This window comes from Buceros rhinoceros, unplaced genomic scaffold (assembly GCF_000710305.1).
Source record: "Buceros rhinoceros silvestris isolate BGI_N320 unplaced genomic scaffold, ASM71030v1 scaffold932, whole genome shotgun sequence".
In the NCBI taxonomy this organism is placed as follows: domain Eukaryota; kingdom Metazoa; phylum Chordata; class Aves; order Bucerotiformes; family Bucerotidae; genus Buceros; species Buceros rhinoceros.
The window spans coordinates 53,403-70,828 of record NW_010400503.1 but is presented as its reverse complement, the minus strand read 5'-3'; the positions used below and the strand labels follow the sequence as shown (position 1 = coordinate 70,828).

Here is a 17,426-nt window from a genome sequence, read left to right as displayed (position 1 = left end):
AAAGTCGCTCAGATAAATATAAACAGTAGAAATTTCAAAAGGAAATCTAAAAAAAGAAAGTACACCAAATAAAAAAAGAAAGTACACCAAATTTTGCAAGCTGTGTCTATGAATGGGTGTTATGTCAAAGGCACCTATTCCAATTTTGAAAGATAAAACACCGCTATGTTTCAGCATCACACTTTTAGATATGCTAAGAATGGGAAAATAAGATTCCACAATCCTTTACCAAGCGTGTGCACCAACTTTGCTTATACAATGCTTCACTGGAGAAGGCACTTAACATATCTTAACACAGATAAAGAAAAGAGTGACAGGGACTAAGATTGAGCACTAGTCTCCTCCTCCAGCACACTGAACTCTAAGATGCCTTCGTGACTCCATTTTGCGCTAATACAGCTCACTTCCCAAAGACCAGTATGCCGTAGAGGTTACAAGCCCTAAGCAGATAAGGGTCAGTCCACATTACACAACCTTGCAGGTATTAGTTCCTTGTATTCTTACTTGCTATCCATATACAGCTTTACGTCCTGACTTCTAACATTTACATTTAGAACAATACATTTTATTGATGGTGGAACCAGAACTCTTAATGTGCATGCACACATTTAGTAATATGCATATCTAAATGTCACTGTAAAAAAAGAACAATTTCCTTTCCCTTAACTCTATTATTTTCAAAGGGTTAGGTCCTCAGAAAGGTTTCTCCCTATATCTGTTTAATTCCGTATTGTGTAAGAGTGACCTTTTTTAAAAACAAGAACAGAGCACTGCTTTAAAAGGTCATATGGCACAAGTCAGAAAGCAGACTGGATTATGTGGTATCTCACGGCAGCACTGGAAATCGGGGTATAGGTGACAGCCTGACAAGGATCTGGGCAAAATAGCACACTGAGGACTTCTATCAGACATTAAAAGTGTCATCCATTTTCTGGGACTGCCCTGGCCAATAAGGATATCTAGTCACTCTATACAATTTCCATTTTTTTCTTACTTTCTCTTCATGGTCTTTCTTTTAGCATAATACCTCACAAAACTGCTGATTCAGGAAGATTCTTGACATAAGAAAAAGCTTGGGGCAGTCTCAAGAAAGCTCAGTAGACATGTATAAAACTCCAAAACTTACAATTTTGTTTTGTAAGATGAAGAGTTTTGGTGAGCTGTAGTTAATGGCTAGCCAAAACATCCACGAATAACTTCAGCTCTGATGGATGAACTGATGGTAGCCAGCATATCAAGCGAAGAAGCCCTTACTGTGGTGTCACTGTTACCTGTGCTGCTGTCTTTTCTTGTCCAGCCATCTCCACATTCTGCAACGCAGGTGTCACAACTGGTGGAGGAGGTGCTCTGCGCTTTTTAACTTCTGGGTTTGCTGTCATTCCAGAGATATTACCAAGGGACAGTGATGGACCCAGGCTACTGGACCGGGAATTCACCGAAGGGGAATTTGGTGCTGTGGAAAAACCCTGTAAATGAATTAACACCATGGATTAACATCACTTTTTAAAAACAATGAGAAAGAAAGAAGAAAAACATGACGTATCTGGTTGAAACAATGATATGAATAATTACATTTGTTTCTCTTGCAAACCTGCTGAATTGCAAACTGTAACTTTTGGAGACTTCTAAAGGTCAACTGGAACAAAGCTCACAGGCTGTATGAATAAGTCAGGAGGCACAATGAGCACCTGCTGCAGTTTAGCAGTAGTATCGATGGGAACACTACTGCTGCTTGCCATTTAAAATATAAGCTTCATGAAGTCACATAATTACGGCTATCCATATCTGCAGTTGTATTTAAATTACGAGTAACACACATTTCTGAAAGCAAGATTTACTCTTAAATGCGAACACTGTATTCATCACATGCCATCTGTCTCAGGCTTTTCTATTTTATCAACCTGCCTGATTTACCTGAGTCTTCTCTGCAGATATTCGTAAGAGAAACTCAAAACCATCAAAACATTTCCAATTCACATGCACAATCAAGAATAATCATTTACAATCTACTGAAAATAATCTTTAACCTGGTCCAAAGAAGTCCTACTGACAGGCACTCTGGATTTTAACAAGCCCAGATGAAAGGAGAAGCAGAAACCATTTCACTAATTCCTTAATGTTGAAAATTACTTTAGTTCTCATGAAAAACTTAATAAAAATCAATGGAAAAAGTTTCACTGATATCAGATCATTTTAATACATTTTATTATACAAACAGACATATGTATAGTCATACAGCATAAATCTAGAAACAGGAAAGAGTAAGAAATGTGCTTGCTTGAAAGCACAGATTTTTAATTTAGTTTTAACACTTATATTTAAGATAATTAACTTTTCAAATCTGCTAATAAAGATTTTGCAAAAACTTCCCTCAAAACCTATGAGTCACCTTTTGCTATTTTGAATTAAGAGAAGCTTCCATATTAAAATGAAGATTTTACTTTATAATTCAGTTATGAGACAGTCACTACTTCTCAGAAAGTATGTCTGTGAAATCACCACCAATACTAATCCTCTGTGAGCTGCAGCAGGATATGTACTCTGGAAGCACAGGCTGATGGCCACAGTTGATAATGCTCTTCTTAATTCAACAGAACATGCTACCACACTTATAAAACTCACCCATCAAGGATAGAAAGCTTTCAGGAGGAATTTTGACCAAAACCACAGAATATATACTGGCAGGATACTAAAGGCCACCACAAATCCCACCACTTTCCAAATACAGGAGATGTTGTTTGAACCTAGAGTTCTCCAATCTGGAAAGTGCTGGAAAATGCTTTGCTCAATTCTATGGGTGCTTTGTCATAGTGGTGGATACCTGGATTTCTGCAGGAGTTCACCTTGCAGTGATGCTGACTTGTCACATGGCATGGTAATTCCTGTCCAAAGTGCCAAGTACAATCTTAGATGCAAATTAAAAACATGGAGCAGCAAGCTTAAAAAGGCAATTAACTGAATTTTAGGATTGCTGAGGAAGCACTGATGATGCATAAAGAGCTAAAAAATACAACAACGAAAAAGATGTGTGTAATAGTTCCCTGACTGCCTGGTAAAGTTCAACATCCTATAGACTCCTGCGAAAGCAACTGAGAATGCTAAGTGCAGATAGCAAACAGATCTGTGTCATGTCCTGCATTTACAATGCATGGGATAACTATCACTACTTAAAACTATCAGATGGATGCTTTTGTAATCTTTTATGTTGCACACTGCACAGCAGACTTTATCTTGGAATAGTATATTTAGCACAAACAGGGAATGCTACTGGTCTTCTCTGACTGACTAGAGTTTTACTGAAGGATTAAAGCAGTATTTGCCACATCTTTTTCATCGCCATTTTCTCTGAACTGAATAGCTGAATATGAAGCATCAGTAACTGCTTCATCTTTCTAGCATGTGAAGCAAAATGCTCAAAGTGGAAGGTTGAGTTTAAAAAATTAGGTCTGACCTTATAAAGAAATATAGACTTTTCTTGGTCCTATACCTTGAACAGTTGAAAAAAAAAAGATCTCACTTGAAACCTACAAGTTTTAAGTCTCTCAGTGTGCATTGTACTTGGTTCTATCAAATAAAGTTTGTTTACTCCTAAAAAACTGACAGGGTTCACAGAGTGAAATATGAATTAGTCTCTTTTCACACACTTATAAAATGTCTGAGCAAAATAATTTTGAAGTGTACTCTACAGGTATGCTTTTCTGACTGTTTTAATTGTTTGATTTTCCTTGCTGGATAAAAATGTTGAGATTTTTTTTTTTAAGAGATTTAAAGATGTACACGAATAAGAAAACCCTAAGACTCTCCTCCCAGCATTACAAGTGCAGTGTACCAGTAAGAAGATTAGATGCATCCAGTTCTAAATTCATATCCTATTCAATTCTACCGGAAGGTCTTGTGACTGAAGAGCTATCAGAGTCCTTTTCCAGGCAACAGATCACTGTACTGTGTAGGACTACAGTGATAAACAACTAAGCATTTTAAAGCTAGGGTTTTTATTTAAAGCTTGGATTTGTTAACAGAAGGTACAGGAAAAAAGGTAATACTTAAGACACTATAAATAGTTTATAATAAAAACGCTTTAATGAAAGAAAAACAAAAACCTGGAAATGCATCTCTGTTTTCTTTTCCAAGTCCAACCTTTATATCAAACTCGTTATTTACTCAGTGAGCATTTTAGGAATGCTCATGTTAAGACTCTTCCCCACTATAGTTTTCAGGGGAGTGGAATGAAGACATCTTCAACTGGAGGCAGACCTTCAAGCTTTCCCATCTGTGTAGTCCTTTTCAGTAGCTTTACGAGGAAAAAATAACGTCGGACACAAACCACCGATTTAAGTGGTTTTGGCATGACTCGTCTTTTGCTGTAAACCTCCTCTAGAGATACAGTGCCTTACCCAGCTTTTATATTTTATGTTGTGTTAGATCAGTGTAGCTTCCTTCCAAATCCCTAGATTTCGGAGATTTGGTTTTCAGGCAGGTTAACACGGCAACTATTAAGAGCATACAACATTAAGTAAGTAAACTTGCAAAGACCTGATATTTACATACCACTTATCCAAACTATCTCTCATTTCTTGTTGTTTTAGTTTGCTATCAACATATCAGTGGAATTACTGAAATTACAGCAGTGTAAGCAAGAAGAAAGCCAAGCTTAGGCATTGCAGCCAACGTATCTGGCTAAAAAAGTCAAGTCAGCCTTTATGCTCTGCTCCATTTGACAAACAGGTTAGCATGAATGTTCTGCTCTGAACCAAAATAATTTCCTACAATCCATGTGTGTTTTGTAACTGCATTGCAAAAGAAAAAAAAGGTTGGAAAAAGAAAATTCATGGCAATGAATTATATAAAGTGCTTTTAAAACGTCTCCCAATTTGTAAGACCGCAGTCTTTCATAGACCACTATGCTAGACCACTTTGCTAGCAGTTCAAGCATTAAGTAATGCAAACTGGCAAGAATTCTTGAATTAAGGCAAAGCAAACCCAGCATCAATACAGATACACCAGCACAGGTCAGCAATCCCAGACCAGTCCCATTTTCAAAAGACACTGAGAAGTCAACTTTCTCCAAGATTACCAAAGTCCCTAGCCTGCTGAATCTAGCCCAGTCTGTGTTCCAGGGTCATCAACTAGAATGCAATTGTAAGAAGCCTTTTGCAAACTACAAGAATGAGCAGAAGCTCTGGTATCTTATGGATACTTCTGAAGATTTTAATGTTCAGATTAATAAAATAATGTAAGGTTAATCTATTAAAAATAACTGCACTGCTGTGAGAACTCCATTTTTCAAAAACAGATGTGCATAGAAATGGAAGTCAGCTTATTTTTGTTTCCAGAAAATCTCTCTCATATATAGTTCTGTTACCCAAAGCCCTGTAATTAGCATTTCCTTGATTTTCTGATGACACTAAGTGGCATTTAAAGGTCAGTGAGGAAGGGAGTACAGCTTGCCTGTGAGAGTGCTTTAACTTCCTGTTCCCTGTCCACACCGGTCAATAAAAATTTTTCAAAATGTCAAGTTCTTTTCTTGTGAGGTTGCTACAGCCAGGCCTTTCTTTCGCAGCTCTTTGCCAAAACTCACATATTTGAGCTCCCAGTCTTGTTATGCAATTTCCTTCTGAGAAGTTTTTAAATCAAAAGTCATCAATTGAGCTGTTTTTAAGCACTCAAAGTACCAGATGTATCAGTAAAAAGTAAGGATTTTTATTTTTTCCAAAGCAGACACAAAAAATAAGAATAAAAGCATTACAAAGGAAATAATTTTTTTTTTTTTTTTACAAGTTATTTACCATTGGGTAAATACGAAAGGCACTCAAAGTACCAGATGTATCAGTAAAAAGTAAGGATTTTTATTTTTTCCAAAGCAGACACAAAAAATAAGAATAAAAGCATTACAAAGGAAATAATTTTTTTTTTTTTTACAAGTTATTTACCATTGGGTAAATACGAAAGGTAAGATTTAGAGCAGGCTGACAAACCCCTCTACTCAGTGCCAGCACAAATATTTATGCCCATTGCATATTCAAACTTCACTAATGCAAACTTTCATTGATTTGCTGAATGATACCACAACTGATTACCAGTAATTTAAAATGCCAGGCAGGTTATCTCAGACCTGTCGCACAGACTGAGGTCGGAGGCTGCTTTCCTTGACACGATACTGAAATTCCTTAAACTAGCACTAAATTTGACAACACCAAAACTGAATTAATCCAAGTTCCTGCTTCAAAACCAAAGTATAATGTTGTGGTCTGCTTGGAGACATGGTTTAAAAAAAAACCCTAAAGTGTGACCACTCAGATTTTCCTTTCTAACCAGCTGCACTGAACGTAGTTCGGGTTTTGTACTCCCTGAAGCACTTGTGATTCTGGTACTTGTATAAAGTTTGCAGTCAGGCAGGGGAAAAAAAAAAATAACCTTTTCCTGCTCTGAATTAAATAACATAAACACATTTTTACGCAATTTACTTTATGTTGCTATATTATCTCCTTGCACTTTGCTATTGGAAGGAAATGATCTAGTCACCCATCACAGTATTAAAATAAAAGCAACTATTTCATTTCCACAACAGTAACTCTCACAGGCAGTGCAATGTTGATTTTATATGTCTGGCAAGCAGGCTTTCGAGGTTTTACTGTAAAAGTTTTACTCTAAAGTCTGTACAACTACAGTTCTGCCTTATGCTTTTATAAGTCTACTACAGAATCTAGCCAGCATTTCCAGATCTTGCAGTCAGAGTCCATTCGGTGGACACCAAAACTTACAGCCAGATTCAGAAATGCCTGAGAACGTTCTCTCCCCTGTGGCCCTGCCAGCTCTCCCTCACTGTGGCTGTAACACATTCCTTGTTTTAGTACAAAATGTGTTGATCAGAAATGCTAGTAGCGCCAGGTGCAAGGAGGTCACCTCCTTTACAAAGTCATCTACTTTATCTGCCAGCACTGAGGCAGCACGACCAGTCTGACACTCCAGAGCTTACTAAAACATTCTTATGACACAGGTCTACACCACCCGCAATTTTGCTCTTTTATTGCTTAATTATCCTTATAATTTTTTTCCTTGTACCTTAACTATAATTTCCTTTCCTAGAAGTTTATCTGATTACTTCTTGTCCTCACTTAGGAAAGGTCATGTGATGTAAGGTGTCTCTACAGCTAGGAACACAACCTTGGTTTCCAGCTCCAACCAATTTATGCTCTCTTTGCACATCCTGTGGTGTGCAACCTCTTTTCCAGTAGAAAAGCTGAAAGGACAACCACCTAAGGGAGAAAACTAGAAAAGTGGAAGACTCCAGGAGAAAAGCTTTCTGAAACAGACCGAGGAGTTTCGATTCACTGATGGTGAATTTTTAGAGTAAAGAACAAGTGTGAGCATTAACTCAAGCCCAGTGCACCACACCGAGGACAGAGGGTGCCCAGAAAGAGCTTCCAAGAATCTTCTTTAGTTTTTGATATACTGCTTATATGTGAAGCAATATTCAAAACTCCTTTTCCATTTGACAATTAGATGGATAGTGAATGAATACAGCAAAAATCACAAGTAAGTTGATTACTTTTTTACAAATAGTCAAGTATTTTAGTTTGATGTTTAGGAATATAAACTGTTTACTCAAATCATTAGTAGGTTAGAAAGCATGGACTGGGAATATGTGCATTCCAGCTAAACATGAACATGTCTGTAAATTCGTGCAAATACAAAGAATCAGATGCAAGAAAGCAAAGCCTAACTGCTAACGTCAATATCACTGACTACTACCACCTCCCTCATTATTCACCCAGTCTGAAATCACAAATTTAGTTTGAGTTCTCCAAAAGTGAATAAACTGTCATGGTACTTATAAAGCAGTGGAATACAGATCTATGACTTCAATAATGTATATATATAATATTTAAGCAACTCAGAGATTGTCAGATCATGAATACTTTTTCAAGATTTTACGATAGATGTGATTCCTGTGAGAATAAAAGCTTCTAAAACACCTCTGGCGGTTTAAAATTCAACGTCTATCCTCCAAATAATTTCTTGTTTCCAGGTTTCACTCTTTAGATTTTCCCAAATCACACTTCACACTTCTTCATGCTTTACAAAACCTTTTTCTATTACCGCTACCCAAATCACTCATGTCAATCTGAAGAAGTGTCCCTGGTAGTATGAAGAAGGCAGTCATAGTTCCAAGGGAAATGGATGCAGTGATTTTTTTCCATCACACCAATACATGCAGAAAAGGGAAGACAAGCTAACTTGATTTACATCTGTACGCTTGTATCATCTCTTCTGTTCAAGTGACAGCATGTTTCAAACAAATTCATAGTTTTTTTAAAAAGTAGCATCCCAACAGAACTAGCAAAAATAACCTTTCCTAACAGGAAAGGGTAGACACAACCCTTTCTGAGTGGTGGGACAAAGGGAAAGAAGGCAGAGCCATATCTCAACAACTCAGAAGGTGGCAGCAGGCAGCATGCTGCCTGGCGATAATGGGGAGTGTATATAAATCAGTGTTTGGAAGGCACACATAAATCACTTGTGTCCTCTCCTATCAACCTGATCACTGGAGTCACTGCAGTACCCAGCAGCACATATCCTGTGGACATCATGAATCAAAGCTGAGGAACTTGATAAAAAGAAGAGAAAGATATCTTTGATTCAGAGCTGTTAGCATTGACAAGTCAGCCTCAACTCAATGCAAATGAGAACTGCTACAAATCTTTTAGTGCATCATTTGTTTCATTTCTGTCACTAAGTGTCCTGTGAAGGATGAAAAATGGTTTTGCTGAAATTTGAAGTTATTTAGCCAGAAATGAAAGAAGCTTAGATTGTGAAATGTTCTTTTCTGAACAAATGTGGTTGGCAAAGCAAATAGGTCTATGTTCACAACATCAAACTTCAGCTCATAACCACAGAAGCTGATACATTTTCCACTTAATATTCTGCTTTCCCCCAGATTCTCTATTTCCAGAAATACAGCTATAATGCTATGAAACATAACAGTACTGAAAGTATTTCAGCATTCATATAAAAACAATGACACTGATGAAGTAGTCACAAGCTTCAGCACATGTGCATTACAGGTATCTTTGTAAGTGCACATACTAAAACTGCCATGTTTTAAAAACAAAAAAAAAACCCCAAAAACCCCCACACATGTATGTCCAACCCTTTAATATACCACATTAAGGTGGCAAAAACATCACAGAGAAAGCATAGACTACTCATATCATACACAGAAGCTTCCCAAACATGTCAACTTCCTTCACGCCCTTCCTGTGCTGTGCACCTGATGCCATCAAGCTAAATAGTAACACACAAAGCATGGTTTGTGTTTTTTTTCTTCTACTTTATGGATGACAGATGTATTTTGAAAACCACTAAAATATAAATATTTTTGTTTTGGATATGTAAACTCTATTGAGACAAACCCATCATTACCATAGCCTAGAAAACATTTCTGCCTCAAATATTTTCTATGCCACTTGGTAGTTTAATGGAAACACTGCTATCCATCACTCCGGTGGAAGGTAGGAGTGCAGGCTGCAGACACAATCTGAAGCGAATTCTGAAGTCAAGCTGAACTGCAGGTGACAGTCTGGGATGCTGCCAGATGCTTATGGTAAGGTTTGTTCGCATTTCATACGAGTGTGAAATGATTTACCTTGACTTTCAGAAGTGTGTGGACAACTTTGTGTCTTATTTGCTACAATGCTGCCTTTTGGGTTTTTTTTGTGTTTTTCATTATTATTATTATTTTTTCTTTAGTATCATTTGGGACAAATACCACAATCAAGAATCAATTTAGATATATACAATGCACACTCTCAGGGCTGATTTACATCTTTCTGGTTAGACTGCTAAACTTATCTCCCACAAGTGCAACTCTTTTTGTCAAGAAGCACTGTCAAAATGTGTCAACTATAAAAAAAGACTGCATTTTGAAAATAGATTTTTCATAACTGTCAAAATACAAGAATATAAAGGCAATATGGGGAGAAGGATCACATTCAAAATATTCCCAAAAGGGAATGGCTAGCAAAAAATGGATGGTCAACAAATTCGGCTACTTGCATCACTTACAATTTCTTGGAAAGCCTTGTGCATATATGCTAAATAAGCATATAATTACCTGATAGTTCAGTAGATAGATGGCAAATAAAAATTTTTGTCCCTTACTACTCCAGACCAAAAAAACCCAGAAGAGTTAACCTATAAAGAAAAGGAAGGGGTTATCAAGTCAAGATGAAATGTCGCATCAAATGGGGACAGAAAATAGGCTTGTAATGAGAGACGTGCAGGGAGTTCAGTGAATTATAAAAGGAAATGGCAAAAAACATGGAGAACACCACAAGTCTCTTTTGGATATTCATCCAAGTGGTACAAAAGCAGACATGAAAGAAGTAAGAAACAACACAAGAAGAAAGAAACAAAACCACAGTCATTATGGCAAAAATTGCAGTGAACACGTTCACCAGACTTGACCAGAGAGAAAGTCCTTGAAGAAATTCAAAGACTCTAGAAAAGGCGAGGAGCAAAGCAAAAAGCAGAAAACTTAAGTGAATATGATGATAAGAGTAGTGGCTCTCATCCTGGGAAAGGAACTATAAAATAAGGAGACTGTGCAGGACTGAAACCATATTCTGCAGAAAACTCAATGATTGCTCAGCTATTAGCCCAGAAAGATGGTTATGTTAATGTTTACTTGTTGACATGAAGACAGTGGGGGAAAAGTCACATGAGCAGAACTCAAACTGGTAATGATTCCGTACTGAAAGAGGGTTAATATACAGATTTGTGAATGTATGCTTTTCTGTGGTAGGAATTTAATGCATTCTAAACCACGGAATGAGGCAGAATGGAAGAAAATAACCAAAGAAACATTTTAAAACCTACCAAGAGAGCTCCAAAAGCCAATGACAGGACCTAATGGGAAAAAGCATTTTAAAGAAACCTGAAGAAAGAATTAGAGAGGAAAATTCATATGGACTCCAAAACTCAATTCAATCCCAGTATAGAAAGAAGACAGAAAAGTATCAAGCCAGAAGGAAAACAAGGAAAGAACACTTGAAAAGAGGATATTTAAATTTGGCCTTGGAAGGCCATTAGCAGATCTAGTGAAAGCAATCTTGGAAGAGAGGATGGAAAAAGCCACGTTTTTGTAAGTCTGAAAAGGCTGGTTTCTCCTTTCACTTACACTTTTGTGCTAGGTGGAAACAGATTAGCTCTATCAAAGAGTGTAAAACAACCAAGCTGAAAATCAAAAACTATCTTTATTAATGGTCTAGCAACAGACTTCAGCAAACAGGGAGTTCAGAAGGTCAAAGACCAATAACAATAAAAAAGACATTTTCATAATTTCCAGTGGTGTTAAGCATCCATCAACCATAAATAACCACAAAAAGGATCAGAGGTCTTGAGCAAAACGAATTAATCACTGCAGTAAGATTTTATTTTCTCTAGTCTTACTAATTCTTTTACAGACAACAGCCAATGTGGTTGATTTGTGGAAGATAGGAGTTGTTACATTTGCAATATACGTCCTTCTGAAATTGAAAATAATTTGAATAACTAGAGAGAACTCCTGCAATAAATTCTTTTAACATATAGGGACTATCAAACCACTAGAGTTGATCAACTTCAATATATTTTTATTGTAGATGTGCCAATTTATACTGGAGGAGGAGAGGGAAACTTTGCATAAAACATAAAACTTTAAAAATATCTTCTCTAAGCCAATATTTATGAGGACCAGAATTATGAATGGAATAGTTCCTGGCATGACATTTTTGGGTGTGTATTTGTTTGGTTTTGAAGAAATAAATTCTGTCTTTTCCTGGAAGTATTTTTATTCCAATGAATCTAAAAAGTATTTTCTTATTTTAATGAAAATGTTGTCCTTATGCAAGTTTTCCAGAGATGAGAAACACTAACGAAAAATTCTCACTATCTTTCGGTGTCTCCTAAAATTCTGACATGTATGAATTTTAGCCTCTGAAAATCTCTACTTATTGCAGCTGTTGATGAATGGAGAAAATCTGTACTGAAATTCAAAGACAAATTTTCACCAAAATCTGCGTAACCTCTAAAACCAAAGCATTTATTCAAGCTCAGAGAACTGACTTCAAGCTCCAGTCCCTATAATCCAATTCTGACACAAATAATTTGCTAATTTAGAATAAAGGTAAGTGACTACTCTTCCTTTTGAAGTCTACGGTAAACGTAGGTGTTTAGCTAGAGGGAGACAAATAATCACCCAATTGTCAAAGCAAATTTTCAAAAATGAGGCTTTATGCTTTTTTATGGTAGAACGTTACTAAAAATATTACTGAAAAACAATGCAGACTCTGAAGATTTTAAAACTTAAATTAGAAGAGCAAATCAGCTTTTGAATTCTGAAATTAGTGCAAATCTTAACACAAATCCTAATTACAGAGACACTAAGAGGATTCTAGCAACTTGAATCAGAAGTCAACAGCCAGGAATTTCACTGTTCCAGTGAGTTCTTTCAGATGTCTGTATGAAGATTTGTGCATATGTACACACACTGAGTACAACACGCTGAGTCTGAGTCCCTGCGGGGTGGCCTAAGCAAGCCCCCAAACTACCTGCAGCTTTCATGCTGAAAACTTCGGGCTGCAGGTAACAGCACTGATGCAGATTAGCCTTTAAAGAGATATGACAGCTTGCTGCAGAAGACAAACACAGAACGCAAACTGACACACATCATGCTCATAGCTTGATGCCCAGGTATCGACAAGAATGAATCATTTTGAATTGTAACAGTTGAATATTTAATCCCAGATCAACAGGGATGAAGAGAAGGAGACACAAAGACAGGGTACAAGAGTACAGGCATGAAGAGAAGGCTTAAAGGCAAGGCTCTCCTGCTGGACAATGGACATAACACATCCAGGTCTTGTTTTGAACAATACTTAGAGAAATAAAGTTTGTCCCATTAAAGAAGGTGAACACTTTTGATAGAAAATACCAATGGTTATACTCCAAAGAAGTCATATTTCAGGATTTGAAACTTGCAAGGGCATGAAATTAAAATCCGAGTTTCCTCTCCATCCTGGAGAGTTCTCCAAAGACTATCCTCTTTGGAGAGCAATCATTATCCCGAAGATGCTGGCAAAAATCATGCAATTCAATAACTGGGCACAGAACAGGTTAAGAATAAAGAGGTAGACCCTCCTTTGAATTCTCTTAGAATTATATTCAAACATTACTTCAAACATTTCAGCCTTTTTTTTTTTCTCCAATTGTCAGCACTCATTATTATACTTTTAACTCTGACCTTGTCTAGGCCACCTCACTTTCTAAATAAAGGTGAAGTAAGAACATAGATAACGCCAAATTAGGTGGAAGTGCTGAGCTGCTAGAAAGTCAGGAGTATCTAGAGGGATCTGGACAGGCTGGATCAATGAGCTGAGGCCAACTGTATGAGGTTCAACAAAGCCAGGTACTGGGCCCTGCACTTGGGTCAAACAACCCCCTGAAACGCTACAGGTTTGAGAAAGAGTGGATAGAAAGCTACCCAAAGGGAAAGGACCTGAGGGTGTTTGTCAACAGCTGGCTGAATATGAGCCAGCAGTGTGCCCAGGGGGCCAAGAAAGCCAACGGCATCCTGGCTTGTATCATCAATAGTGTGGCCAGCAGGAGCAGGGCAGGGATCGTCCACCTATGGCACTGGTGAGGCTGCACCTCTAATACAGCATCCAGTTTTGGGCCCTTCTTTCCAAGAAGGACATTGAGGTGCTGGAGTGTGTCTAGAGAACAGCAACGAAGCTGGCAAAAAGTCTTGAGCACAAGTCCTGTAAAGAGCATCTGGGGGAACTGGGGTTGTTTAGTTTGGAGAAAAGGAGGCTCAGGGGAGACTTTACCAACCTCTACAACTACTCGATAGGATGTTGTAGCGAGGTGGAGGGGAGTCTCTTCTCCCAAGTAACAAGAGACAGGACAAGGAGAAATGGCCTCAAGTTGCATCAAGGAGGGTTTAGGTTGGGTATTAAGAAAAATTTCTTCACCAAAAGGTTGTAAAGCATTCAACAGGCTGCTGAGGGAAGTGGTGGAGTCACCATCCCCGGAGGGATTTAAAAGATGTGTAGATGTGGTGCTGAGGGATGGATATGGTTTAGTGGTGACGTGGCAGGCACACTCCTCACTGAGGAGCTGTGGCAGAAACTTTCCAAGCACAGTCTCAAATTTAACTGACATTGAAGTTAAAAACTGTGGAAGTAGAAAGAACATGTAGCCTACACTTGGACTATCACTGGCACAGTTACATCTTAAACAAGGCAAGTGCCGAGAATTCTGGTTACTTATCTGGGTATGCACTGTTTCAGATAACAAAAACCTGCTTTTGCAACAAATTATTGGTCAGTGAAAGACACTCCCTTCCTTTGCCACTGTTTGCAATTCATCTACAAGACTTAATATGTTTGGCTTTGGGGTTTTCTCCTTACCAGTGAGAAAACACTCTATACATTAAGCAACTTCAAGGGGTTTATCCGTGTCAACACTTCATCAAAGAAGAATGATGGTCTTAGGTTTTCAAAGATGATAGTGAAAGTGTCAGAAGATCTTTTCCACGCAAAAGAGAATGTGAAGTAGCACAAGAAAGTGGTTTTTAAAGTGGCCTAGTGTAGATAATGGCTAGCAACTCATCAAGTACATGGTCCAAAGCCAGTTAAAACCAGCAGGATTTTTTCCACTGGCTCTACTGAGTTCTGCATCAAGTCTCCTATGGTTACTCTCAACTTTACCATGCCAAAAGACAGTAGCATCTAAACTATGCTGCTGCTGTCATTTCTCCAGGAAATTTTTTTCTTCAGTATACTTTCAAACTCAATGAAAATCATAACAAAGCCAGCACAGAAAGCATAGCTCTGAATTTTTAAACATAAAATTTGGCTCCAGATACCCATACTTTAGTCTCTACTGCTAAAGATATTAAGTAAAGCACCTCCAACAAAACACATGTGAATCAGATCACAATCAATAGGCAAGGAGTTGTTCTAAAATCATGACTACCATGCAAGTGAAAAACCAAAATCCCCAAAGCCAATGCATGATCAGATACCTTGATGCATAGCCTAGTTATATAACTATGATGAAGGTTTTAAAAAAACAAACGTTACCACCCCCAGATGACATTAAACAGCAATGACCACGTGTCTACAAAGCTAATAGACCCTAAGCTTTCACTCTCAGTACGATGCTTGCTTTTGATAGAATATTCAAGCACAGGAAATTAAAAATAGAACAATATATCAAGACAGCTCACAATCCAAAGGAAAAAAAAACCCAAAACATTAAAAAGTCTCAAAGCACTGCCTTTCTACAGAGAGAAGATAAAGTGTTTTTTTCTTAATTCAAACAGGTTGCATAGAATATTTTCTCCCAAAATCTTTTTCTTTTTTCTTTTGAGGGGGAAAAAGGTGTCACGACTTTGGAAAGCCAAGTGGCTTTTCACCACATACTAGTTAATGACTTTGACTGACTTGTACAATTGCCATTATTTTTAGTTGATATTGTCCTTCTGACCTGTAACCCTTAAACTAGAACAAGGACCTTGTTTAACGTTTGTTAAATTTAGACACCACCACTATCCGCTATTGCCCTCCTTCCACTGCTGCTGCACTAATCTCCCATGCCAGCTGCTCAAATGTTTACATCTGAAGGGCTTTCTCTGTTTGTGCAGAAACGGTCTCTGCACAGTATCTCTCATCTGTACATTTGCCAGAATCAAGGCAAGAAAAGCCTTGCTGCTGGAATTCATGATTAATAGTTTTAAGAGTTTCTTCTTCCCTTCCCCCTTCTGTCAAACCCATTGCCATTAGGTTTTTACATGGCAAACCTCCACAGTGCACTTAACTGTCCTGACTCTTGTCCTGTGCAAACAATTGTAAATCAGAACAAGCTCCATTTAGAGTCAATGAAATCACACCATCTCTGTGCTGAAACTGGGAGAGATCAAAATCAGGATGTGTATGCCTGCACATTTGCTGGGATGGAAAGAAGAAAATATTATAATCAGAGGACAGGGGTTTGAGGGAACCAAACATTAACAGTCATAAATCTAGCGGTAATCTCTCCATCTCACTATGTCAGTATACTTCAGAGATTGCCTACACAACTCATGTCCTAGACATCGGTTGCACCTGGCTCTCTCACCAGGTCACTGAGGTACTGAAAGAGCAAAACACTTAAGCAGGTGCTTGGTATGAGACTGAAAAAGTCAGTGGTCCAACGCCTACATCTACTCACCTACTTAAGAACTCTGAAGAGCTACATCTTGCTATTTGCCTTGATCTGCTTTCTCTTCTGGCCGTCCAGCAGAATGTTTGTAAAACCAGAAATGCTTTCCTTAGTTTCCCTGAGTATTTTGAAATCTGATTACAAGTGTAAATAATATATATACATATTTAAAAAATCAACAAAATGGATCTGACTGAAGGCATTCCTATTTCATGATGATGTAAAAGTCTTTAAAAAAGACTGACCACTATTTCCCCTCTTCAGCTTGCATCCCAAAATGTTGCTGAGAATTCATATCAAATATTAAACACTGAAGAGTTAGAGAAAAAGCAACGTCTGCGATTATTTGTAATCATTTCTGCTAAGCTTAAAGGGGAGATCAGTATTGGAGCTGCACATAAAAGACCAATAAACCCTAATTTAACAGTTGTTTATTGAAAAGGAATAAAGAATGTGAAACAGATACACTGACTACAGGCATTAGAAGGTCTCTTTGTAGTGATGAACAACTGAGCAGCACACACAGTACATGGTGCTATACAGTCTTTCCTTCATACACACAACTCTTTGAGTTAAACTGAGATCTGCAAGGCTCACCAAGCCTCAAGTAGGTTTGACTTGCACGAGGGAACCAAGCCATAAAGTTCACTTAGGAAAACTTCCCCATCAAAGTAAAATGCATTGTGGCCCGTCAGCAAATGCTGTTTTGCAAATCCTCCCTCACCTGCCATAAGATGTTATTGAGACATATGGTTTCACACGCTACCAAGCAGGTCAATTTTGCCAACAAACAATAATGCACAGAACAAATATTTGTGGAAATCATGAGATCATCCAATTAAAAGAAATGTTATTGCTTGCCACTACTTTTAATGAAATCGAGTCTCCATTGTCCACAGAAGCAGCTGGAAAAGAACCAAACCCTATTAGTGCTCAGGCCTCAGAAATTGTTTGCAAAAGAAAAGAAATTTTACCTTAACCAGTGTTGAAAATCTCCGCTGTATCTAAAATCTACATATGCTAATAGGGCATTTTAGACTAATATAATAAGTCTATGGTTACACATGATTCAGATCATACTGCTACAAAAACACGTGCTACCGCCTGAAAAAAAATTTCCATTGTGCATTAGAAAAATGAAGTCAATGACATACAATTAGCCATTTCTGATTTCATCGAGT

The 17,426-nt window shown here is 37.7% G+C and overlaps 1 protein-coding gene across 1 annotated transcript in view; it reads right to left on the bottom strand.

Moving 5' to 3' along the window:
• The window catches only part of COBL (cordon-bleu WH2 repeat protein), a 113,922-nt gene that overhangs the window by 69,236 nt on the left and 27,260 nt on the right, over nt 1–17,426 (bottom strand). Inside the window, exon 7 of the mRNA XM_010131870.1 lies at nt 1,272–1,466. Within this exon, the coding sequence (XP_010130172.1) occupies nt 1,272–1,466 (195 nt within the window). The remainder of the gene's footprint in view (nt 1–1,271; nt 1,467–17,426) is intronic.